Source organism: Berghia stephanieae, chromosome 6 (assembly GCF_034508935.2).
Source record: "Berghia stephanieae isolate SIO BIC M18660-M18661 chromosome 6, UCSD_Bste_1.3, whole genome shotgun sequence".
Taxonomy (NCBI): domain Eukaryota; kingdom Metazoa; phylum Mollusca; class Gastropoda; order Nudibranchia; family Aeolidiidae; genus Berghia; species Berghia stephanieae.
The window spans coordinates 22,652,254-22,679,283 of record NC_088365.1 but is presented as its reverse complement, the minus strand read 5'-3'; the positions used below and the strand labels follow the sequence as shown (position 1 = coordinate 22,679,283).

The window sequence follows — 27,030 nt, the reverse complement described above, 5'->3', positions numbered from 1 at the left end:
CCAACAGGCGTCATGTCCCGTCCTACATGTTAAATGTTGCTGTTTACCAAGGACCCCTTGTAAAGCGCTTTGAGCACAATTATTGGATATTGTGCTATATAAAGCTCAATTATTTTTTTTGGGGGGGGAGGGGGGAATTTTCCTCCTTTTTTGTGACCAGTCATTCTCACCCTGCAGATGCCAAAAAGCCTCGACTGCGTGATGATAGGGGTGGGTATTGATACCCACACACAAAACTGGATGTAACCTTGAATTATAGTCTACAAACACAAAAAAGAAAAAGAGCTGGGTGGGGAGGGGGGCTGTGAGGGTAGTCCTGAGGAGTGCCCGCTTAACCTGCCACGGGAGCACTGTGACTGATTTGTTTTATAAATAATAATAATAATAATAATGATGTTGATGATGAAAGTAGATAATAAATCTTTATTGTCCTCAAAATGGATAAAATTTCCGTGGTTTACGTTGCTTTTAAAATTTAAACTGATTGCAAATGTATTGATGTTATGCAAATTGGAAAAATACTCGCATCTTCATCGGGGTATAACACACAAAACTGTCACCTTGAATGTTTATAGTCTGATATAATTTAGTGATAAGTTTATTATAAAAATGGCTGTCTAAAAGCAATAACATTGTGTTGAGTGACGTTAACTTCATTCCTTCTATTGATGCTCTGTGTTAAAGTAAAATACTCACAAAGTTCGCCAGCCAGAAATACCGCTCCAGCCCACAAATATACATGGAACATTGAACGTTTATAGTCTGATATAATTTAAAGAGAACTAATCACAAAAATGGGTGTCTAAAAACAAAAACAAAGTGATGAGTGACGTCAATTTGGTTCCTTCTATACATATCCAAGAACTTTACTCACTCCATCCACTCTCTCCTCCTCCAATACAAATGGATCTATTCTCTCTCGTCACTTTCTGGTGTGGCTATGCATGTGGTCTTGTGGTATGACACTCGCCTTCGGATCGGAAGGTACTGGGTTCGAGTCCTGCTCTGAGCAGTGCATAATTGAGTCCTTGGAAAAGCCTCTTTAATCACATTCAGCCCATTCACACAAAGAATCTGGTCATAGCTGACATGATATTATATCAAACCTGGTTCCTCTTTAAAAATCAAGTCAAAGAATACAGCAATGATCAACAAAAGAAAGTGAACAGTGAGATGTATTCAACAGTATCTTTAACTTCAGTGGGATCCACAATTATATTTTTTAATTACACTCACTATCACTTACATTTACATAGAAAATGCGCACAATCAGTTCTGTTTTTTCCCCCAAGTCTGACTGTTTTGAAAAGTTAAGTATCAATTGGATTCAGTAGTCTGATGTCACGCCGCCCGGCAATGGCCGCCATCTTGGTTCTAAACAAAGAAAATCAATACTTTTTATTCTTCAAGCTCGCTAGAACTTTTCATAAGTCTTGTGATCAGAATGTGTAAAAGTCAAAACATGATCAAACTTATGTTTTTTTCCCCTCTGGATACGCTTTTATGCTCGCCAGAGAACTATTTCATACGGGCGTCCGCCATTGTTCCGATAGTTTAGAGCCAGTATTACTAAGTTACCATGCGTCATTAGGAAGGAAGTGACGATACGACTGTTGAATCCTATTAGAAATATAATAATTTCTGCCACAAGAGAAGCATAGAGGACATATTGGTTGTTAAGAAGAGCCATAACCTTCATCATACTATAATGACTGACCTTGATTCATGTTGCTACATCACCCCCTTTCACATAAGCGTCACATTTATCTTCAATTCTGAGGCAGTTCCAGGATTAATTAGGCCATTGTCGCCATACTCTGTTCGTGTGATGTCATGTTTTCAGTAAAGCATTTCTTCAGTGAAGCAGGCTTTGTATATAATATTGGCTATGAGTGAATGTGCTACTACTTAAACAGCATACCATACCAATTCCCTCCCTCCCTCTCTACATCCCCTCTCTCCATCCCACGATTTTATCTCTCTCTCTCTCTCTCTCTCATTCTCTCTCTCCTTTCATTCAGTTACTTTTTCTCTCTGCCCCCCCCCCCCCACCCCTCTTTCCATTTATCTTTAGAGTTTTTTTTGGTTTTTTTTTAAAGGATACCAGTCACATGACTCCGTTAAAAAACATAATGTGATTGTATGTGCAAAACATTTTATAAAAATTTAAGGAAACAAAACATTAAGTACATTTTTAAACTCCAGTTTGGGTCTTATTGTTTTTTTTTCATTGCTCCTTCCTGGGTATAAACTTTACCCACAGCCCATCGTCTGCCTTCAGCCGGTATTTGGATAGCTTTGGTGGGTACACAGATTTCGAGCATGGCACTGGCGTCATTTCCTGTAAAGTGGCGGCCATTGCTATCTTCATCTCCATAAGGGCCAGACGCATCCCAATACAGTTTCGTGGTCCCTGGGGTTTTATTTTTCAAAAAGAAAAAAAATTAATAATTAATTTGCCTAAATTTTACTTTTAAAATTTATACTGCCTCCTCCCCCCCCCCCCCCCCCCCCCCCCCGCAATTAAAGAAAAAACATACATGCTTTCATCTACAGACACTTTATATTACTTCTCGAAGAGAAAGTCTGTAAATGTCTCAATATTACTCAATAACTTTGTAACAAAAATTGACAGAATGTAACATCTCATCCTACATGTTAACGGCTTGAAATCCATTGTAAAGCACTTTGAGAATGTGAGCAGATTCAGTGAACATTACACAATTACAAGCTCAAGATGGTGGAAACGTCAAAATGTGTTGTGGAAATATATACATTTTAGTAATTAATTTCATGTTATCGTTAATTATTACCTGACCAAAAGGAAGAAAAGAAAATGGATGGCGGCTGGCTTTATTTTCTGGGGTGAATCTTTCAGGGTCAAACTTTTCTGGGTCTGGGAAAATATTTGGGTCGTTGAAGATGGCGATGAAAGGAATTACCACCTGAGGAAAAAAAATTGATACTGAATTATTCTCAAAGATGGATGAACTACTAATGGTGTTTTTACACGATCTTGATAATACATAGTAATGACATGTTATCAGTTACTTGTGAGGAAGCTACTAAATAATTACAACACTCATCATCATCATTATAATCATCCTCATAATCATCATCATCATCATTAAAATCATCATCATCGTCATTATTATAATTATTATTTGGGTGTCGTAATAGTAATAATACACTTGTCTCTCCTTTGGCATTGAAAATAATAAAAACCCTATTTTTAGGCACCTAGGGTAACATTTTGAGTTATTTTCATATTGCCCCCCCCCCCCCCCCAATTCTTTTGAAGACGGATGTATCATTTGGAGCTCACCCAGGTGTCAACAAACATTGCTTTCTTTGTCCACATATTGTAAACGCTCGGCAAAAGGCTTTACCTGTCCCTGTCACATCATAAATCACATATACATACCTTTGTGCCAACCAAAAAAACAAAAAAACGTTATGTATTGTGTTCAAACCATAGTACTAAAACTCTTACAAATCTGTCCCTGACTTTCATACCTGCGTCGAGTGGGGTAATTTATGTTAAGTGTCTTACCCAGGGAGACAATGCCTGAATTAGAGGGTAATTAAAAAAATGTCAACACATTTTGCTACTGATTGTGCTCATCAATGCTTGTCTTTGTAACTGAACATAATATATCATTGAATCATGGATGCAGCCTTTATTTTATACACTCTACCACTAGCATCTCTATCAATATCAACAAAATGCCATCTAGGACACACAACCAATCACAATTATCAAATCAGAAAAAAAACCAAGCAACTCCAACAACCATCATCACAAATACGCATGTGGGATGGGGGTTAGAGGTAAGTTGAAATGGAGCAAAATATGTTGACAATAATGGGATCCAAGTTAGTGTCTTCCCTTAGACAAAACCATCTGTCTCGCCCAGAATAGAGAAAAGTGTGATGCAATACGCTTCAACAGTCGTAACATCACTTCCCTTGTAATGACGCATGGTAACTTAGTAACTGGCTCTAAACTATCGGAACAATGGCGGACGCCCTTATGAAATGTTTCTCAGATGAGCATAAAAGCGTATCCAGAGGAAAAAAACATTTAAAATCTGATCATGTTTTGACTTTTATACATTCTGATCACAAGACATATGAAAAGTTCTAGCCAGCATGAAGAATAAAAATACAGATTTTCTTTGTTTAGAACCATGATGGCCACCGTTGCTGGGTGACGTGACATCAGACTATTGAATCCAATTTGAGCTATGCACAATGCAAAAATCTACCAACATTGCTAAATAAAAACATTATCCTCCTCCATATCCAACATAACCATCATAATACCAACGTTAAAATCATCCTTATAACAAACATCAACACCATCAAAATGTCTTAAGAATTTGATATGAAACGCTTTGTTTTGGAACCCCCCAATGGCTTGGCTTGGTGAGATCATTATAAGGTGAGGCAGTAAGTGGATTTGTCATTGATTACATTGATCATATTGTTATAGTGTGGATCAGTGATGATGAAACATTCCGAAGTTGGAATGAGGCGTCTTTGGTCATGAGTTCTCGACACATTATGCAAAATGGGCACAGATTCCCTAGTAGCTATCTGTCATCTGACATGCTTCTGCAATATGTAGTAAAACTAATAAATAGAGGTGCCAAAATGAGTCAATAAAATGGAGATAAAGATAACGGCCGAAACGTCGTTTTTTTTGTGTTGTTCATTCATGAGTCAGATTTACTCCCTTTATCTTTATCTCCATTCTACAATATGCTCTTAAGCCCTCTCACGGCCACATAGTGGTAACATCAAATTAGAAGGCTCCCGGTGATGACAAACATTTGGATCCCCTTGGTCCGTGGGAGATGATGAATGAGGATTTGCTTAACAAAATGCCAAGTGGTTGCTGACAACACGGGTGATTCCAGTCATTTGCTTGATGGATTATCTATATTCCTTGTTAGAATAACTAAGCAACGACTACGACATCTTAAGATGCCATGCAGAAGGGGGCAATTTAATTATTTCTTTTTAAATACAGAAAGAATGCTGGGTAACCCCTCTCAAACACAAACTGGACCCTGAGAACAAATCAACTGAAATCCTGGCAGCCCTTGCCCTCAGCTTTTCCAAATATGGACGGGGACACAATTATGAGAGAAGCTTCCCAGGTTCTGTACCAGTAAGAAGGTTTTTTTTTTGACGTATTAACCATTTAATTTTTTATGTAATCCATGATATGTGTGCTTCATGACTGCAGGAAAGAATTTGTGAATTGGATATATCACTATATTGTTGGTGAGTAAACATAAGTATTAAGAAGGTGCATTTTCCATGAGAAAAAATAAAATTAAAAATCATCACATCCAACAAAGTCATCATAAAGACCACCATCTCCACCAACACCTTAAAAGACCACCGCACACAAAAACACCAATGAAGACAATTACTATTAATAGCCATTACAAATCCAACCACCACCACCACCACCACAATCCTTACCGTCATCCCCTTTGGAATTTTTATTCCTTCCACTTCACAGTCCTGTGTACACATTCTATCAATCATAAACCCGGGGGGATACAGCCTCATGGCTTCGTTGAGACACATATCCAGGTACAACAGGTCCTGGACATTGTCGTAAGTTGGAGGTTTCCCTGCCAGAACTTCGTCTAACTCTTCTTGCAACTAGAGTGTTTGAATGCAAATAAAAATTAACTGAATTTAAATAAGAAAGCATGTTTCATGCAATTCATTTCCACAGTTAGAAACATACTTTTAGTGTCACGCCATGTCATCTTTTATCCTAGTAAAGTATTTTGAACCAATTCTTGATATTATATTACTAGCATAATGTAACAATAATACTGGGAATGTTTATGTCGAAATCAGATTTTTTAAAAATAATTTTCAAATGAGCTTTTATATAGCGCAATATCCACTAAATGTGCTCAAAGCGCTTTGCAAGAGGTCCCTGGCCATCAGCAACATTTAACATTTAGGACAGGACATGATGCCTATTAGGTGATGTTAGATCTTTTTTTTTTCCGACAGAGACAAAGCTGTTAACGGCCAGGTACTCATTTACATCAACATCTCATGATAGTGAACTTTTACAAATCACTATTTGATTTGTGGGTTGTTTTTTATTTTCGGTTTTTGTTTTGTCCGTTGTTGTTTGTGTCTTTTTTGGTGGGGGAGGGGGGAGAGGTGGGTTTTTTTGGGTGTTTATGTTTATGTTTTGTATTGTATTCTTATCTCTCTCTCTCTCTCTCTCTCTCTTTCTCTTTCTCTCTCTCTCTCTCTCTCTCTCTCTCTCTCTCTCTCTCTCTCTCTCTCTCTCTCTCTTTATATATGAACTCTAATTTGTTGTGAAATAATTCATAAAAAGTTTTCTGTCCCTACAAATCAGTTATCATTGTACTGTACAGCTTCATCATTTATTTCTTCTTATAAAATAAAAGCGTTTGTTCCTTTTAATGCTCGTAAGTCAACAAAAAATAGAGATAAATTATAACTCATATGAATATATCATTTGATTTGATGTCCACATTCACGGCAGTCAATTTCTCATCGCATATTTTTCCTCTTTTGTTCTAGTGTATAATTTCTTTGGAAAAGTTCAACTCACCTTCCTCATGACATCCGGTTTGTGAGCGAGGATAAAAAAGGCAAAAGACAAAGCACTGGACACCGTTTCGTAACCAGCCAAGATGAAAATTAATGCCTGACCCTGGGAATAAAAAGCAGAGAAATGGTGATCCATTTAACTAGTGTCTGCATTTGTTAACATTTTTTTTTTTGATTGGTCAATAACTTATCACATTAAAATAGCGAAAATTGCCATAAATTTCAAGGTTTCGATTATTGGCCCTGCTCCGTATGCTTGAAAAATATGACAATTGTATCTCAACAATAAATAAGTTTTCAGCTCACTTTGAAATCTATTTATATGAATAAAACTGTGAAAATGGTCTTATTGTGTACTCCGTCTGCTGCTAGATATACAGCATGTGATGCTTTCTGGCTTTTTATTGATTAAGAAGCAGCAGCAAATCAGTGAATGAATGCAAGTACTGAAATGTTTGCGATGGTGTATTTATTGCACCATGTCAAACCTCACCAATTATAAGAGTTATATCTTGTGTGTGAGTCTTCTCAAAATCTAAGTATTTTAAGAGTTGCTGGGTGGTGCCTACATACTCTGTTGAACAGGAGCTCTGAACAGGATCATAGGGCCTCAACAGCATTCTTCCATCTTCTTCTGTCCTTGACACAGACCTTTGCCTCACTCCAGGTAAGATTGGAGATGCACAAATCTTGGTGAAGGCTTCTCCTCCAAGACTGTTTTGGATGACCCCATTTCCTCTTGCCCTGTGGGTTCCATTCGAGAGCCTGCTTGGTTGTATTACAAGGCTCTTTCCGAAGGGTATGGCCAACCCATCACCACTTTCTGCGTCTGACCTGGACATCCATTTGCTCTTGGTTTGTTCTTGTCCAAAGGTCAGCATTTGGTACTTTGTCAAACCATTTTAACTTGAGGATTTGTCGAAGACAGCGATTGACAAAAGTTGGTATCTTGGCTGATGTGGTCAAGGTTGTTCACTAATCTCTGACTGCTTTAACATTAGTGTTAAATATTTTAATCTTGGTGTTTGTGGATATGCTGGACGCTTTCCATATTGGTCTCAATATTGCAAAGGCCTGGCGTGCTTCCTTGATTCTAGCGATGATGTTTTCATCAGTTCCACCCGACTGACTGATTTTGTTGCCAAAGTATATTAATTCACCGACATTTTCTATTGCCAGATCAGAGATGGTGATTTGTGATTCTTGCTGGGTGGTGCCTACATACTCAATTGGACACGAGCCCTGCACAGGATGGTTTGTCATATCAGTCTTAAGAAAAGATGGGGAAAAATGGTGGGCATATTCACTAATTCGTTAAAACTGTCAGCTTGTTGTGGTCTTTTCACATATTGTTAAAATTTTATTGGAATAACTTTTAAAAGGGGATGGTGGGGGGGGGGGGGGGTGATTCACAGAGATGCGTTTGTTATTTCCATCAATTTGTTAAAGATTTATTATTCATAAGCGTGCCCTAATGTGTTTCGTTTTTAAAAAATAGAAAATTGTAAAGTAATTTACTGAATATAAGCATGCACCAAAATAATATGCAACAAAAACGTAAATTGAGACCCAGAGGGGACTGAGCAGTTCTTGCTAGCTTGGTGGTAGAGCAGTCGCCCCAATATCAAAGAGACTAGTATTGTTACGATTGTGTACAGTTGAGATTTTTTTTTTTCTGATTCCATGTCAGTCAAGCAGAGAAAGGGTAACTGAAATTGATCATCATCATCATTGCCTTTTTCACCCTGGGTCAGGGTATAGGCCACAGACAAACAGTTTCCATCCTTCTCTATCCTGAGCCAACTTTTTTATCTCATTCCAGGTCTTACCACTTCTCTGTATATCAGCTTCTTTAATTCTTCTCCATGTTCCTCGTGGCCTTCCCCTTGATCTTCTGCCCTGAGGGTTCCAGTCCAATACTTTCTTTGTTATAGTTGAGTCATTCTTTCTAAGCGTGTGTCCAATCCATCTCCATCGTCTTCTTCCTATATCCTCTCCCACTGGTTTCTGTTGTGTTCTTTTCCATACTTCTTCATTTTTTATTCTATCCATCCATTTTATTCTGAGTAGCTTACGCATGCACCTGTTTACGAAAATCTGTACCCTCCTTATACATGCCTGTGATGCGTTCCAAGTTTCACATCCATACAGTAGGACAGACTTCACGTTTGAGTTGAAAAGTCTTAGCTTTAGTTGAAGGGAGATATCTTTAGTGCTCCAAACTCTGTTCAAAGATGTGAATGCAGCCTGTGCCTTTCCTATTCGTGCTTTCACCTCTGCTTCCGTGCCTCCATCCTTGTCAATTATACTTCCGAGATAGCAGAAAGTGTCTATATCTTCGAGTTCCTGATCTTTAACTTTGATCTGTTCCCTTTGATGCGTACCTATCCTCAAGACCTTTGACTTTGCAGGGTGAATTCTTAGACCAATTGATTCCGACAGGCTGTTTATAATTGTGGTTTTTTCTTGCATCTGGTCCTGGGTGTGGGACAAAAGAGCCAGATCATCTGCAAAATCCAGATCGTCCAACTGTGTCCAGGGGGTCCACTGTATCCCATTTCTTCTCCCTTTGGAGGTTTCCTTCATTAGCCAATCAATGGCAAGGATGAACAGGAATGGAGAGAGCAAGCATCCCTGCTTGACACCAGTCTTAATTTCAAAGCTGTCAGTAAGCTGATCTTCATGTACAACCCTGCAACTTGATCCTTCATACATTTCCTTAATGAGGTTTACTATCTTTTCAGGGAGTCCATAATGTGCCAGAATTTTCCACAATGTTGCTCTGTCAATACTGTCGAAAGCCTTCTCGTAATCCAGAAAGTTGACAATAAGAGGAGAGTTCCATTCTATAGACTGTTCCACTATGACTCGCAGAGAGGCAATCTGGTCGGTGGTTGAACGGTTTTTTCGAAAACCTGCCTGTTCGTCCCGCAGTTTAGCATCTGTTGCATTCTTAATTCTCTCTAAAATAATACGGTTGAAAACCTTTCCTGGGATAGAAAGAAGAGTGATGCCTCGATAATTATTACAATTACTGAGGTCCCCTTTCTTTGGAAGCTTGATAAGATGTCCTTCCTTCCAATCCTTTGGGAATATCCCGTCATTCCAGATTCTCTCAAATAGTGGGTGCAGGGCCTCAGCATTTCTTTCCGCATCAACTTTTAGAGCCTCCGGTGGAATCTGGTCTGGTCCAGCAGCTTTCCCCTTTTCATCTTGTTAATGGCACCCACAATCTCTGCTATCGATGGTGGATCACAGCTAATTGGTAGCTCATTCCTTGCAGGCAAAATTTCTGGCTGGTTGTCTGGTGGTGGTCTGTTCAGAAGGCAGTTGAAATGTTCCCTCCATCGTTCAGATTGAGCCTCTTTTCCAAAAATAGTTTTCCCATCTTTGTCTTTGACTGGTACCTCTGGTTTCCCATATTTTCCAGCAAGTGTCTTGGTAGTTTGATAAAGGATCCTCATGTGTCCTCCAGTCGCTGCTGCTTCTGCTTTCTCTGCAAGTCTGTTCATGAATGCTTCCTTGTCTTTCTTCACAGATCTTTTGACTTCCTTAGCTATGGCTCGATACTGCTCTTGTGCATCCAGTCTTGAAGCCCTTGTTCGGCTTGCATTCACTTGTTCCTTCCTTGTTCTCCTCTTTTCAATAAGGTCCAAGGTGGTTGGACTTATCCATTCTTTATGTTCTGATTTCTTTACCCCCAATACCTCGTGGCAAGTTGTTATGTAGACTTCCTTGATCTTTGCCCAATGTGACTCTACATCTATGTCCTCCTCGAGCTCAGTAAGAGGTTGGAATCTATTACTCAATTGTAGTTTGAATTCCTCATTCTTTTCCCCATCAAGTGCATTCACCTCGAATTTTCTTCTTGTATGTGATCTGGCCCCGTGTTTTCTGAGTCGGAGCTTAAGCTTTGCCAATAGCAGGTGGTGGTCTGATCCAACATCTGCCCCTCTCCGTACTGTCACATCTTCCAATGAACGTCTGAATCTACGAGAGATACAAAAATGATCAATCTGATTCTCTGTCATACCATCTGGTGAGACCCAAGTTGCTTTGTGGATCCTCTTATGGGGGAACACTGATCCTCCAATCACCAAACTGTTGAATGCACAGAAATTTGCAAATCTCTCACCATTATCATTCATTTCTCCCATGCCATGACGTCCCATGATACCTTCATAGCCTACGTTATCCTGTCCCACTTTTGCATTAGCATCTCCCATCAATATGTTGATGTCTTTCCTTGGCAACTTGTCAATGACTTGTTGTAGCAGACCATAAAATGTATCTTTGTCCTCATCTGTTGCATCATTTGTTGGGGCATAGATCTGTACAATGTTCATGCTGATCTTCTTACTCCGTGTTGTAAAGGACGCCATGATGATCCTTTCTCCGCATTGTTCCCATCCTCTCAGTGACTTCTGGGCAAACTTGCTTAGAATTATTCCTACTCCCTGTGTATGAATCCCGTCCCCTCTCCCTGAATATAAAATCTTCTCCCCAGACTTGAGGTGTTTCTGTCCGGATTGTATCCAGTGGGTTTCGCTTACTCCAAGTATATGCAGCCTGTATCTTCTCATCTCAGTCACAACTTGAGAGCTTTTTCCTGCTTCATACATGGTGCGAACGTTCCACGACGCAATTCGAAGCTGCTTGTTTGGCGAAGACGTCATCGGGTCAGCAGAGTCCTTTCGGCTTTGTCTGTTGTCCTTCATAAATTCTGATATTCCAGAAACTCTTCGGTCGCCCAAGCTAAAAAAAGGATTTGGTTTGTCTGTCTGTGTTTCTGTAACGGTTAGAGTTTAACGGAAAGGGGTGTTAACCCTTTGCCAACCCCCAACCTGGAGGACCAGGTGACTCAAAGATGGAGGAATCACACACCATTAGTCGCCTTTTACGACACGCTGGCTTGGCGTTGGGCTATTCTTGACCCTCTCAGTTGAGGGACCCCGGACACCACACGGGGTAACTGAAATTGATAATTGATGAAAAATACTTTGTAAATAGACTAGCATCTTATCCAAAGGGTAGAGATAATTGATACTGAAAATGGGAAACTCAAACACCATCGGTCATACGGCACTACTTTTCTATCACTACCATAATTGCCTTTATAAATTTTAAAAAGGAGTTAAAACCAAATATTTGTAATTTTTTTTCTTTTTGGTTTGCTTGTTTAATTTTTTCAAGCCTCATTTTTTTTCACAAACCAAACCAACCTGTATGTCCAAACGTGATAACCCTTTCCTTTCTCTCTGCTCCTCTCCGTGTGGAGACACATTTTCTGTTGATAGAGAATCGTTTTTCTTATTCTCCTCAGCGACCATCAGCTGGATAAAGTCGTGCATTTTCTTACTTTTAGCCTCCTCGCCACTGCGATTCTTCATAGCAACATCCAAAAATGAATTGAAAAAATCCAAAGACTCCTTTGGGAGAAACCCAAACCCAAGTTTTCCCAACAATTTCAAAAGAAAGGGAAACAGGAAGAGCAAAGCAATAAGGCCTTCACCAAAACTCATCATCTTTTTTGCCTCTGTCACAAATCTTGATCTGAAATAGGGGACCAAAATAAATACAAAATAGATGAAACAACCTTTTCTCATGAAAACATTCCACAGTCGTGATTGTCATAATCATTACAAAATCTTTACCCTTTCAACAAAATCATCACTAGCATTATTAACAGGAAAATGTTCCTTTTTTATTTACTAGAATTAGATTTGGAATGCATGGAACACTGGTGCAATAATACTATTATAAGGCATCCCTTCACATTTGAATAAAAATAACTACAAGAAAAGCAGTTTCAATCTACCACATCGTAATATTATTGTTATGTTTATTATATAATACGAGTGTCATATTTCGTACAAATACAATTTTATAATTTTATTAGTCAAAAACAAAATCAAGATTTTAAAAACAGAAACACCATCTAGTTGGGTCGATGTGAACACATTTGAAAACAAGTGTCGAGTTGAGATCTTTGGATTGCAAACATAACAAGACGTTACATTGATTTCTTTAGGTTTTATTTCAATTCCAATCAATGCCAAATGATTAGACTTTTATAAAATCAGGATTTCAATAGCTCAATTGGTAGGGCACTCAACTCAGAAGCAATGGGACCAATATTTATCCAGTGTTCAGTCTTGTGTTTTTTTCTTTCTATTTCCCCTCCTTCCCTTGTCCAGCCACCAGTGATTGGATGGTTGTGTTTGTTAGTGCTGGCAGGATTACTTTAGGGTAGACAGGTGACTTATCCAATGGCTAGTATAAAAATTCCTACCGACAAATGAAGGCCACCTCATCTAGAATAAGTTCCAGCTCTATGATATTTACAAAATAGCATAAATGCTTTGTGTAATCAAACATTTGTAATGTTATTAAGTATTACCAGGATTAAAAATTAATTTTACAGGCCTTTAAAAGCAATCTTAAAGAATTAAAGCTCAGAAGGTACACATCAATATGTCTCAGATTCAGATACCAATCTAGTAAAATACTATGGGATTACAATAGCATTAATACATTAATCGTTGATTTTGTTCAGAAAAAAAAGTCTTTAATTTGGTAAATCGATGAGAACTTCCAACACATTTTCTTCCCAATTCACCAAATGTGACAAATCATCTCAAAACAGTATTATGTCGGGGTGAACATTTATTATTATTACCTTCCATTTAACCCTGACATATAACATTTTAGTTCAAGTAAATGACTTCATCGAGGAGAGTGAGTTTTCTACATTAAACTTTTATAAACTCAATTTTCCTCAATCTGATCATTTTGACTTGAAACAATTTCCTTCTTTTAGTTCATTCTGGCATAATACCGTATTGACTCTGTGGGTCACAAATACACAATGCAGACAGAATGGGGTCTGTATTATGTAAATATGTATGTATATATGTGTTTGTGTGTGTGTGTGTATATGTGTGTGTATGTCTGTGTGTGTATGTGTGTGTATGTCCGTGTTTCTGTGTGTGTGTGTGTGTGTGTGTTTGTGTGAGTGTAAGTTATGTGTGTGTGTGAATGTGTGTGTGTGAATGTGTGTGTGTGTGTGTGTGTAAATATGTATATCAGTACATTTCCATTACATACTCATCGTTGAAAGAGTCAATGTTGACGCCAAAACCAGTGTTGGCAATGACATCCATTGTGTAACAGCCTAGCACATGTTTCAACTCTATCTCCTTGCCTTCCTGGCTTGCCTTACGGAGGTTAGATGTCAATGACCTTGCCGTGTGTTCCACGAGAAGACACATCTTTTTCAATTTCCCCGAACTGAATGTCGGACTTACCGCATTTCTCACATGACGCCAATGGTCATCTGCAATATAATATATAAACAACTTTGTGTTCACATGTTGGACAAAAATGTATAGGAATAGGAGTAACATCAAAAATCATAATGATGGGGATTTCAGAACGAAAATGTGATAGTAATCCATTGCAATGCCATTCACTCACCAACGTGACAAAGATTGGACAGATCTTATCAGTTAACAGTCATAATTTCACCACATAAAGATAATTATTTTAATATCAACATTACAAATACTCATATTTGTTTTATTGAAAGTTTTCCCCCCAAAAATCGATGATTTTATTTTGCCAATAACCAGACATTTCACATGCTTTCTTGGCTTATGTACTGGATAACCTGACCTGTGTCATCATCTTATCAGCGCTCTTTAATTAATTTTTACTCTTAATAGAGAGCAAATGTGTGATGTCAAAATACTGGTTCCAATCTGATTGGAAGTGTAAAGCCAGTCTTGCGGATGACTGGATACATACATTGTTCAACTGATCATCTGGTTTCAGAGTGATGGTACTGTATTTTATTTTCTAGCCTAAATATGCCCAAATGCTGGTCGTCAATAAAGATCATCCGTCCCCACTCATTTACACCCCATAATCATAAGAATCTGCCTATACATCCTTCTAGTAAAGTAGTTATGTCACCTTATGATTCAATATGGAACCTATTCATTGTTTATACATTGCCCAGAGGACTGGTTACACACTTCCAATGAGTTTGGAACCAGACAAAAAGGAGAAGGTGTGACATCACTTCTCTATCTCATTACAGTACACATCTAGTCAATTCTGGAATGACCAATTGTAAACCCATGAACTATGAACAAATGAAAGGTGGGGCTTTCAAACCGAGGAACCAACAGTTTTACTTTCAATCTTCAAACAAAACACACAAATTCATGCCTTGGTTAGAGCAGAGTTTCTGCAAAGGACATCATACCTATTTCTTTGATCACTGGCCTTGTTTCTGTACTATCACTAACTATTCCTCTGCTGCAACTCAGCCATACTAAGTGAGACATAAACTTAGATAATGTGAAATGGAAATTTCTAAATGAATCAAAGTGAATAAGAATAACCTCTTTCAAGATTCTTTATTGTAATTGTGTTTAAATAGTTCACATTATACCCACACTTAATGATGTCCCCTATCTTAAAGCATTGAACACTCATTAAAATTTCATCAAATCAAAATCAGTTTTCAAGATCTTTCCTAACATTAATGTAAATGTTGCTGTAGAAGCTCGAAGAAATAAATAACAATGTAAAATTGAATGTAAGCTTCGATTTAATGTATGAAAAACGATAAAATAGACGTTTCGGGTTTCCCCTTTATCAACAAAACAGGATGAATGAAACACCACAGACGAATGTCATTTGTCTGTAGTGTTTCATTCATCTTGTTTTGTTGATAAAGGGGAAACCCGAAACATCTATATTATCATTTTTCATACATTAAATCGAAGCTTGCATTCAGTTTTACATTGTTATTTATTCCAAGCATTAAAACACTATATCGACTTGAATAAGTATCATAAAACTCAAGTTGCATCCATGTTACTGCTTCCTGAAAAAGATTTTGCCTGTGATTAAAATTAGATAAATACCGGGAGCAATTCTGATTATAGAAAATAAATCGTCACACCATAAATGTTAAATCCACAAGTCAATTAAATATTTGTGACTGAGAGTGACATTGAAAGAAGAAAAATTGTCATACTTTCGAGTTGTGTCAATGCATGAGTAAAGGGTTCTTGTGAGGCAAAAATTCGTCTATTGACAAAACAGTTGAAATTCTTCACCATGATTTCCCTCAACATGTCCAAATCTTTAACCACGAGAACTGGTCTACTGCCCTCGTAAAAACCGTAAGCCTAGGGAAAATGCAATGTTTGATTGTTAGGGTTAATACTTGTTAGGAAGCTTCATTGAAAACATGCTTAAATGATATTCAAAGCATCAAATAATCTTATTTAGATTAAAAATGAGAAGCATATCATTGTCATGATCAATTGTCTATTAATACTGGGTTGGGTTATAAATGTAATTATTGAAAAGCTCAGATTTTGTAAATTAACTGTGATACATGGTCTTTAAGAATACTAATACTACCATTGGAGAGAATAAATATTCATATGATTATTTTCAAGCAATTCTTTTAGGTTTAGCATCAGTTTCTAGTCATGTGCATTTAGGTCATTAAAATTTAATTATGGGATAGTAAACAATTCTAGAATTACAATTAAAGCACCCAAGAAAAGGTAAGACGAAGGGGAATTGGTTCAAATAGGAAACGGATGTAGATTCCAAGAGCACACCACCAATGTACTTAGTTTGAGATCACCTAGGGTACAAGTCTCATCCTGACACAAGCACTAAATCCAACAAAGAGGAATACACTCAAATGCTTACAATATACATTCAAAATAACAAATATAATAATACATAACAGAGAAATGATTTACAAGAAAAAAAATATCATCCCCCAAAACAATAACTATGCATTTGACTGTTTCTCTCCCGGCCAGGACTCCGGCCAGGGCCAGGACAAAACCAAGTAATCTCATTCCAAGACAAAGACAGAAAGCATGTTGGAAAACAGATATAAGGGGATAGAAGACACAGTAGGTATCCCCCTGCCCACTATGGGAGGTCAGGAACCCCATCCAGTTATTATTATCAGCAGTATCATCAGTGGTAATAATTATATAAGTAGTAAAGGTAGTGGTGGTAGAGATAGTATTAGAAATAGAGTATTTAAAAAATGTAAAACAGTAATATATAGGATTTATTGCACTTAAGATTGAATGTTATATTAAATTATTTTAGAAATATAAGTGGAATGTTAAATACAGTTACAAGATTAATCAATTAATGTGAAGAAAAAATTACATGACAAAAATGTGAGTGATTTAGACATAATATAGTGATAGAAAACTAAATGCTACATCCATAATGATATATATGATACTGAAAAAAACAACAACTTTGGCCATCAAGTAAGCCTATACTAATATCTGATCAGTTTGATATGTATTAGATGTGTTACACATATTAGATGTGTTACACATATAAGATGTGTTACACATATTAGATGTGTTGCACATATAAGATGTGTTACACACATTAGATGTGTTACACATATTAGATGTGTTACACATATTAGATGTTTTACACATATTAGATGTGTTACACATATAAGATGTGTTACACATATTAGATGTGTTACACATATAAGATGTGTTACACATATTAGATGTGTTACACATATTAGATGTGTTACACATATTAGATGTGTTACACATATTAGATGTGTTACACATATAAGAGGAACGTATTGGAACGTCCCATTCTATAAGCGTTCAACTGCAATGCCTGGTCCTGTCTTGTTTACATAGGCAATTACAATATTGAAAGTGACTCAACTATGGAAGTCTTTTGAAGTTTCATACGTTATGTCTTTTCAGGGAAGCAGGCTGGCACAGAGGTCAGAGGTTGACAAAGAAATGAAGACACAGTCAATCATTGGAAGTAAAAGAGTCAAAATACATTTTTTTAAATACAGAACAGCTCACTCACCTTCTCTGCTTCAAATTTTTTGTATATGTGTTTATGGAATCCTATGAATCCAAATTTGCTAATTGCAGGGAAACTTCCAAAAGCAGGCCATGGAGTTAATGCCTTGACCCCCAGTCTTTTAAAGGTCATATAGTGTCTGGACGCGTAGGCAACATAGACCACGACCAGAGTTAGAAGGCCGACAAATCCTGATACTAGTATGGAGTAGATGTCCATATTGATAACAATTGAGGTCGTTCGTGACAACTATAAGAATATTGCTGTTGTTGCTGTTATTGGTATTGTCACGTGGCTGTTTATGTCGTTGTTATTTTTATTCAATTTGTTGCTGTGACTGTGATAGATATTCAAACAAAAGTTGTAAAAATTGTTCTTTTTTTCCCTCGCAATAGCTTTTATTGTTACTTCTTGATGGTGGAGAAGGTGAATATACTTGCTTGGATGGCCAAAACAAAAACACAAACTTATCTGGGAAAAAAAAAGACATGACATGTTAAAATGGCATAAAATGCAAGCATATTATTATTACAATGGATGAATGTAAAAGAAGTGTAGGGTGAGTTGGGAGGTAAAGGAAGCGTATCTGAGAGTGTGTGTTTATATGTAAGTATATTAAACGTACGACTTATATAAGATGCATGAATATTTAAATAAATATATAAATGCCACCATATATTAATTATATCATCATCATTTCAAACATGAAGTAAAAATTGGCCTAACTTAAATTCAAGCGACTTTTGTTATCTCATTTGGGTTTAATCACACATTTTTGGTTAAAAGCAAAGTAACTAGAATCAGAAGACAATCAAGCAATTACTCAGTATACGAGTATGGCAGCTAGTATAACTGGTTTGCCTCTTGTATCATAAAGCAAAAAGGTACTATGGAAAGGTGTCCTTGACTGGAGATCGAAGTTCCTAAGTTCAACGAATTTATGACCAGGCACCTGATAATAAACACTTGAGTCAGGCTTATTGCACACATTTTCCAGTACTTGTCCCTGGCTCAGGCTAAACAATCCCCCCCCCCCCGCCCCCCTCCTCCTCCTCCTCCTCCTCCTCCTCCTCCTCCTTCTTTTTCTTCTTCTTCTTCTTCTTCTTCTTCTTCTTCTTCTTCTTCTTCTTCTTCTTCTTCTTCTTCTTCTTCTTCTTCTTCTTCTTCTTCTCCATCAATTGAAGTCAGTAAATGGAATGATGCTTTATTGGAACAGCCGTTTAATTGGAACAATTTGTCGGGGGACAAACTTTTTGCTATATAATTTCTACTGGTTAATCTGAACAAAGGCTGCTGAATCAGAACGATTTCGGACTTCAGAACGTTGTAAAAAATGTTTTTTCCAAGAAATCATATATATATATATATATATATATATATATATATATATATATATATATATATATATATATATATTATAATATATATATATATCCCTATTGAGAATAATAATAATAATGGAATCATCCCATTCCTTTAAATTAACAAATAGGTACGTTGATTAAAAATTGGCATCAAGCCTATCACCACCCATTCCCTCATACATAATCATTTTGACCATCTTGGAGAACAACAAATAACCAATGAGAGCTTGAATAATAATAATGAAGTGATTTGTTTGCTTTTAATGACGCAATTATTCAAATTGTATAATGTGTTGTAAATTATGGTGAAACAGAATTCATTTGGCCTGTTTTTGGGAAAGGGGTGGACACAATTCATTATACTGGGTGGTCATTAGATATGATCACTCATTATTCTCTGCTATCATTATGCCTACACACATGTAATATATTGAATGTTAAAATAAAATGGAGGATTAAATTTTAGACAAACAACTTAAAGGATGCTCTGTATTTTTGCTATAATTTGTATTTACCCCCCCCCCCCAAAATGATGTCATTCTGATTATGAAAACCACGTGTGAAATCCGTTAATTGGACTGTCTCTTAATTGTTTCTTATTGTTATTATTATTATTATTATTATTATTATTATTATTATTATTATTATTATTATTATTATTATTATCATTATTATGATTATGATTATGATGATGATGATTATTATTATTATTATTATTATTATTATTATTATTATTATTATTACTATCATGATTATTTTAAAATTACTATTATTATTAATTATTATTATTATTATTATTATTATTATTATTATTATTATTATTATTATTATTATTATTATTATTATTATTACTATTATTATTATTAATATTATTTTTATTTTTATTAACATTATTATTATTATTATTATTATTATTATTATTATTATTATTATTATTATTATTATTATTATTATTATTAATATCATCATCATTATTATATTTAATTATTAAAATATACCTCTTATTTCTATCAATGTGATATTTGCTCTCGTAAACTCATTCAAGTTGTCTTGTTATTTAACCACTGGCAGTAAAATACTTGTCTCGTTTTTGTTTGCATTTTATTTGTTTTTCTGTTTTATTTTTCTGTTGTCTATTAATATTTTCGTTGCTGAACATTGATAGGTAAAAAAAAAAAAAACTTGGTTGCTGAGGATTTAGACAGAGGAAGAGCAACTCGTGAAATTACCACAAATAGTTGGGTATCTCAAAAATGCCAAGGAATATCGTCCTGAAACTTTCAGTTTTCAGATTATGTTCCTGATAAGATAAGGATATGGAGGCCATCTTGTATTAAATTAAATTTACTAAGAAAATAGAGGATAATTCTTGAATTTCAATAATTTCCATGCAAAATATTGTCACAGCCAACTAATTTGAATATATATGAAAGAGTTTGTGTTGCATAATGACCTAACATACAGTGGGATGACGGGAAGGGGCAGAGAGTTAGAGTTGGGAGAGTCTTACTGTTGTGCGAACCGACTTGTCTCATTCTCATCTTTTACTTTTATTATTCACCATTTTTCTTCAGAAAGAAGAAAACAAAAACATTTTTTAAATAGTCAAAAGTCAAAATAAACAAATTTGTGTCAAAAACGTGTTGCCTATCATAGTTAGTATTCAATTCTAAAGGATTTAGCCCTCGTTTACTAGGTATCTCCAATGACTGTCCACCAAATCAGCTGATTGAGGGCCACGCCCATCCGAACATCATCGCCCGAATCGGCTAAAAATTTACACTTTATCACTCTCTTGACTCATATCACTTTGATTGAAGTAAGTATCGGGAGAAATTCCGTGAGCTCCTCGCGGTAGCATCTCTTTCAATTAGTATAGTCACAGTGATCTCTTTTCATGCGTTTTTATTCAATTTGTCAATATTCTAATTTCTGAAGATATTGTTTACATCGATCTTTTAATTCTTTGAACCAAGGGAAGTAACTGTGAATAATCGGTAAGGTAGTTAAAATCCTATTTCGCCGATTTCATATGGTTTACAAATTACACACGTATCCCGCAATAGCGAACAACGACGGAAATGCTTATATTATGCTCAATAAAAAAAGTATATATATATATATATATATATATATATATATATATATATATATATATATATATATATATATATATATATATATATATCATTAAGCAATGAAAGTTTTAACATAAACAGGGATATCCCCCTTCAGTCACACAATTATATATTTTTTAAATTTTGGCAAAAATCTTTCTACTTCGTCTTCTCTCTTGTTTTCATGTATAAAAGAATAAGAAATTAAAATAACATATGAATTACCGACATATTGATATTAATTTTACTGATCAGTTTGAAAATTTAGGTCAATGTTTGATCACCCAAAGGTGATAATAGGCGAAAATTTGATGATACAGTCTTATGTTAAGTTTGGTACCTACCTACATCTATGAATCGAGTCAAAAGGACTTTTTATCAGTAACTTCGTGTTGATAAATAGGACCAGTGATAATAATATTGTCGTACCAAAACAAGACGACATCGTGACAAATAGGAACACATCGGTCACTTGGCTCAGAGCCCAGAGTCCTGTTAGAAAACTGTTGGGTACTAGTTCTTTACTGTGGGTTTGTTGGGTAGTTCTTTACTGTGGGTTTGTCGTCACTTTGTATGTGTGTGTATATGTGTGTTTGCATGTGTGCGTATGTGTGTACGTGCGTATGTGCTGTGTGTGTGTGTGTGTGTGTGCGCGCGCACTCGGTACAACGGTTTGTATCAACAAAATTATAGTTTGATACTGACTTATTTTATACATTGTCTGTGGTTGGCATCTCTCTCTCTCCTGAATACATTGCATCTCTCTGGATTGGTTTTTGAAAACATAGCGTTTTTATGCACATCCGTTGACGGTGTATCTTAACGGATCGTTTTTATACACCTCCGTCACGCATGCGCATTCCACCCAATTTCATCAGCGATATTGTGTTTCTGTATTTGGATACGGCAAAAGTTATATTGTGACATCTATAGGATGTCTTTGTTAATAAATTTCTATAAAAATAATAATAATCTAAAAACTTTAAACATAAAACCAGAAAATAGAAGTTACATTGAAGGTAAAATAATGTTATAGAAAGACCTTATTAAATGTTGTGGTCAATCAGCTGGCTCCGTAGCGCAGTGGACAAGCTGTCATACTTTAACCTTGAAAGTACCGGGTTCGATTCCCATTTTGAAAACTAAAAACTGGTATCTTCGCCCTAGTCCAGACCGTAGTCTTGGTTTATTTTCGACTGACACTTAAAACTACATCACATTACAAGGCGACGATAATCAGAAGAAAGTATGAAAATGAAATTGAGCTTTATATAACGCAATATCCACTAAATCTGCTCAAAGCGCTTTACAAGGGGTCCCTGGTCAACAGCAACATTTAGCATGTAGGACGGGACATGCCGCCTGTTAGGCGATATTACAATTTTTCGGACAAAGACAACGTTGTTAACGACCAGGTACTCATTTTACAGCTGAGTACGGTGAGAGAAAGTGAGTAAATAGCCTTTTCCAAGGACTCAACTATGCGCTGAGCGCGAGGCTCGAACCCAGGACCTTCCGATCCGAAAGCGAGTGTCATACCACAAGACCACATAGCCGCACAAGTATAAAGAGAGTTGTTACTAGTGAAAACATGGAAAGAGATTATTCTATTGGTTGTACAACTTACTGTTTACTACTTTCTCTTTGGTTGGTAGCCGGCTTATTGTCACGTAATATTTTGGCAGTGTCCGGCTATGACAATTTCCAAAGTCTATGTACAGACAGCTGGAGAGGAGAATACAAAAAAAATTATTAAGAGAGAGAGAGAGAGAGAGAGAGAGAGAGAGAGAGAGAGAGAGAGAGAGAGAGAGAGAGAGAGAGAGAGAGAGAGAGCAGTAAAGGGCTGCTGTAAGCCTGAGGTCGTAAAAGTTTCTAACGGAAACGGAAAGGCTTCGGAATCAAACAAAGCAAACAACAACAAAAATTTAAAAATGTGGCCAATATACGAGTACTTAATCAATTTCTGCGAAAGAATGGTATTTTTCCTTTTGTTATTTCGTCTCCCTAGGGGCTAAGCCACACCGGAGACTGACTCCGACGACCCGGCTCTGCGGTCTTCCGGATAAAGATGTCGGGCATGGACAAAATACTAAAAATAAAAAGGAAGCCGCTAGACCGACCTATACCAAGCTCGAAAAAAAAAAGGGAAAAAAACAAAAACAAAAAAAACAAAAAAAAAAACAAAACGGCAGAGGACGTTGGGTGCTTGGCATGGGTAGGTCTAGCGGCTCTTCTCCTTATTCTTAGTATTTATTTGTCCGTGCCCGACGTCTTTATCCGGAAGACGGCAGAGGACGGTAGTGCCCGGTCATCGGAGACAGTCTCCGGTGTGGTTTAGCCCTAAGTCATTGTGGGGACAAGCAAAAGGCGAGGCTCCTCCTACCTTATTTATGAAATCCGAGATAAACCATGGGCTGGACAGAACTCTTGAAATTGTTCGTTCTTGAGAAACATCAAGTTATTCGTAGTTACCGTTAGAATTAGAATTAAAACTATTTGATGTGCCCACCGAGTTTCTCACCTTCCACCCATGGGTGGTTTTCTACTATAGTCCAAACAACAAAGGATCACTCTACCACAAATCCACTAGCTCATCACCAGTACTGATCAATCGGTTCAATCGTGACCCTCCGTCTCTAAACGTCTTTGTGCGGCTATGTGGTATGACGCTCGCCCTCGGTTCGGAAGGTCAAGGGTTCGAGTTCCGCTCTGAGCGAGCGGCGCATAGTTGAGTCCTCGGAAAAGTCTCTTTACTCACATTCTTTCACCGTACTCACGTGTAAAATGAGTACCTGATCGTTAACAGCGAGGTCTTTGTCCGAAAAAACAGGTATCCTGTCTTCACAAATATATTCATATAATTTTGGGATGAGTTATGTCCTCGTGTTGACAAACGAAATGATGTCCTAACGGCTTTCAAGCTTCAAGCGGTTGAATGTTTTTCAACCACACCTCATTGTATACATGATAATATTATGTATTATGTGTTTTACTCAAATTCTTGTATTATACCCAGAATTTTCTTAAGTTTCCAATAGTGTATGGATATGTCAATAACTAACAGTTATTAAGTTATGGGCTGTTAATCACTGACCAGTTTAAATTGACGCTCAGTATACATCTGAATAAACTAAATATAAGTGTGAAAACTTACCTGTGAATGTTGTAGACCTTACAGGAGGAGATGATAACACTATGACTGTCAGCCACAAGTGTATCTAAGATTCGACCGTACACGGTTTGTCTTATATAAAGCTAAACACGTATTAGACATGCAGTTATCTTATCACATGACCTTTCAATTGTAATATTGTATTTACATTTCATCATGAAGGTGCAATACACAGTGGCGGTATGTCTATTTGAATACAGGGAGGTATATTCTCTCTCTCTCTCTCTCTCTCTCTCTCTCTCTCTCTCTCTCTCTCTCTCATTATGATCCTGCTGACAGAACTTGCATTATTTGGTAAGAATAGTTTGAATTGAGTGAATGCATTTGGAACCTGCGTCAGCCCTGAGATCAGTGACAGAGTAATTATTACTTGGGTCCAAACACAAAGGACTGGCATCCCAGTGGTGTGTAGCTTCACGTCTTCCTTGTGTTGTGTGATGATTTATGTTTTGTTCACTCTAGGAAATCTTCAATCCCTTTGAAATATCATTTCCATAACAGCTGTCCTAATTATAATGTTCACTGTGTTGGTTATAACTGAGAGACACACTCGGTTGGAAAACCGCATAAACGTGTCATAATTTAGAGTTTTATCCCGCTTTCTCTGGTGTCAAACGGGCAATATCAATTGCTACCCTCTGGATAGGATGTTAGTCTTTCATCTATCACAAAGAAATTCCCACCAGATCTAATAGATCTAGCTACCCAATTCCTGATGGATGGGGGTCTTGTCTGCGAACAGGATTCAAACTGGTCCCTTTGCACGTGGGCAGCAGTTGCAGCTTTTTTCATCGCAATGTTATGTCAGCTTATCCATGGACTGTCGCGAACCCACCCAGTAGCTGGTCACAATGCAATGTTATGTCAGCTTATCCATGGACTGTCGCGAACCCACCCAGTAGCTAGTCACAATGCAATGTTCAGCCAGATGCTCTGCAGTCTCCGAACCGTTCAGGCAATGAGTGTAAGTGGGCAAACCTGCCACATCCCAATGATGATGGAAAGCTGCCGTTAGAGGAGACACTGGGTGACTGCGAATCGGCTTCGGTCGAGGAGCTGCCTCACGATCAGTGCTCTTCATCGGTGGGGTCTTTCTACCTGTCCAACATGTACCCGCTGTGGGCAAGAACCTGAGACGGCAGAGCATCTAGTCGAACGGTGTGTTGTGACGATGCTACCCGGCGGGTTTGCGATGGTGCACGAATGCGGACCAGACTTTGCTGATTGGGTCGATCGTCATAACATAGTAGTGTGAAAACCATAAGAGGCTGTTGTCGTTAGACAGGTCCTGGAACTTAGGTTTTGTTGGCTGCCACCCAATGTCCCCTCTTACTGGTACAGAAGCCCATTAACTTTTCTCCCAGTTTAGATAGAACTATTCCCCGTCCTGAGGAAGTATTCTTCGAAGTCAACCTCCATCTCGTAATGCATCCCCTCCGAAGTCAGGGAAATTAAGTGTACATTCGACTTGGGCTCGGGTGTACCATCAGAAACTTCTACGTAGAATACTCTCTCATAGTAGGTAATGGACACTATCCATTATGTGTCTCAGAGGGTTACGCGTAGCCTTCATTGACTAAAAGCCTGATACTAACCAAAATAATTTGTCATAAAAGAAGACGAAGATCACGGGAAAATTTTAAGTGTGAGTTGTAATCAATGGAATCTTTGTTTCCTTGAGCACTTCTAACAACAACTCGGTTTTCACTCTCGCTTGGTGATCATCGTCTTCTTTTTTGACGTTATTTTTTGGTTAGTATCATTCATAATTTGGTTAAACGAAGGCCACTTGTTACGCCGGTTTTCTTCTCTATTTTGCTCGTGACCGGGTAATACGCTCGTAACGTCACTTCCCTCGTACGCATGGTAACTTAGTAACTGGCTCTAAACTATCGGAACAATGGCGGACGCCCTTATGAAATATTTCTCCGACGAGCATAAAAGCGATCCAGAGGAAAAAATACATTATAAATCTGATCATGTTTTGACTTTTACACATTCTGATCACAAGACATATGAAAAGTTCTCGCCAGCACAAAGAATAAAAAGTACTGATTTTCTTTGTTTAGAACCACGATGGCTGCCGTTGCTGGGCGACGTGACATCAGGCAATAGATTCTGGCTGACGAGAATGCCTCTCACGAACGGGATTTATGTAGCAGTCGAGTGTCGATTGCAAATATGAATCTTCGTTCGTTTTTCCGAACGTGAAAGGAGACAACTACAGGTCTTATCACAACGGAATTGGCAATGACTCAGTTCCATTTTATTTATAGTTATTTATTTATTTATTTATTTATTTATTTGGGGGGGGGTGTGATTTGCACATATTTTTCCTCGATAACGTTCTTTATCAAATCTGATCCCTAAAATTGTGAACTTACTATATTATATTTAAAATTTCATTTTAAATGAATGGGGATTGTCATGATTTGACGATCACCTCTTCCCCTCATTCGACTGTGGCAGGGCAAAGTAGACTTTTTTTTAGTGTGGATAAGTTGTATATATAGATAGATAGATAGAGAGAGAGAGAGAGAGAGAGAGAGAGAGAGAGAGAGAGAGAGAGAGAGAGAGAGAGAGAGAAATGATGATGATGACGATGACGGTGATTATAACCACAACAACGACGATGAATATTTATTTGTCGAGGCAAAAATAGAAGCCATTGAATTTTGTAAACAAAAGGGGTCCATTAGGCTTTACACAGGTCACTGACAGAGCCAATGCTAGGCGACCAGTGTTGTATAGCGAAGCTACACGTGACAAGAAACTATAATTTTCATGTATATTATTATCATCATCATTGCCATTGTTGTCTGTGCGTCCATAATGATGGGTTGTAAAC

General features: G+C 37.2%; 1 protein-coding gene across 3 annotated transcripts; it reads right to left on the bottom strand.

Annotated features, from left to right (window-relative positions):
• Positions 1-403: 403 nt before the first annotated feature.
• On the bottom strand, positions 404-24,316 carry LOC144974684 (cytochrome P450 3A11-like). Of its 3 annotated transcripts, XM_078917801.1 has the most exons (10): positions 24,165-24,316; positions 22,638-22,735; positions 17,533-18,000; positions 15,674-15,827; positions 13,732-13,960; positions 11,847-12,177; positions 6,626-6,727; positions 5,497-5,682; positions 2,814-2,945; positions 404-2,413 (listed from the first exon to the last, which is right to left on the bottom strand). In XM_078917801.1, exons 3-10 carry the CDS (start codon positions 17,746-17,748, stop codon positions 2,228-2,230), a joined length of 1,536 nt encoding a protein of 511 aa, XP_078773927.1. In that variant the 5' UTR covers positions 17,749-18,000; positions 22,638-22,735; positions 24,165-24,316; the 3' UTR covers positions 404-2,227. The 3 variants fall into 3 exon arrangements, with proteins under 3 accessions (XP_078773927.1, XP_078773929.1, XP_078773928.1); XM_078917803.1 differs by lacking the exons at positions 22,638-22,735; positions 24,165-24,316 and adding an exon at positions 20,675-20,879; XM_078917802.1 differs by lacking the exons at positions 22,638-22,735; positions 24,165-24,316 and adding an exon at positions 20,587-20,866.
• Between the last annotated feature and the right edge of the window lie 2,714 nt (positions 24,317-27,030).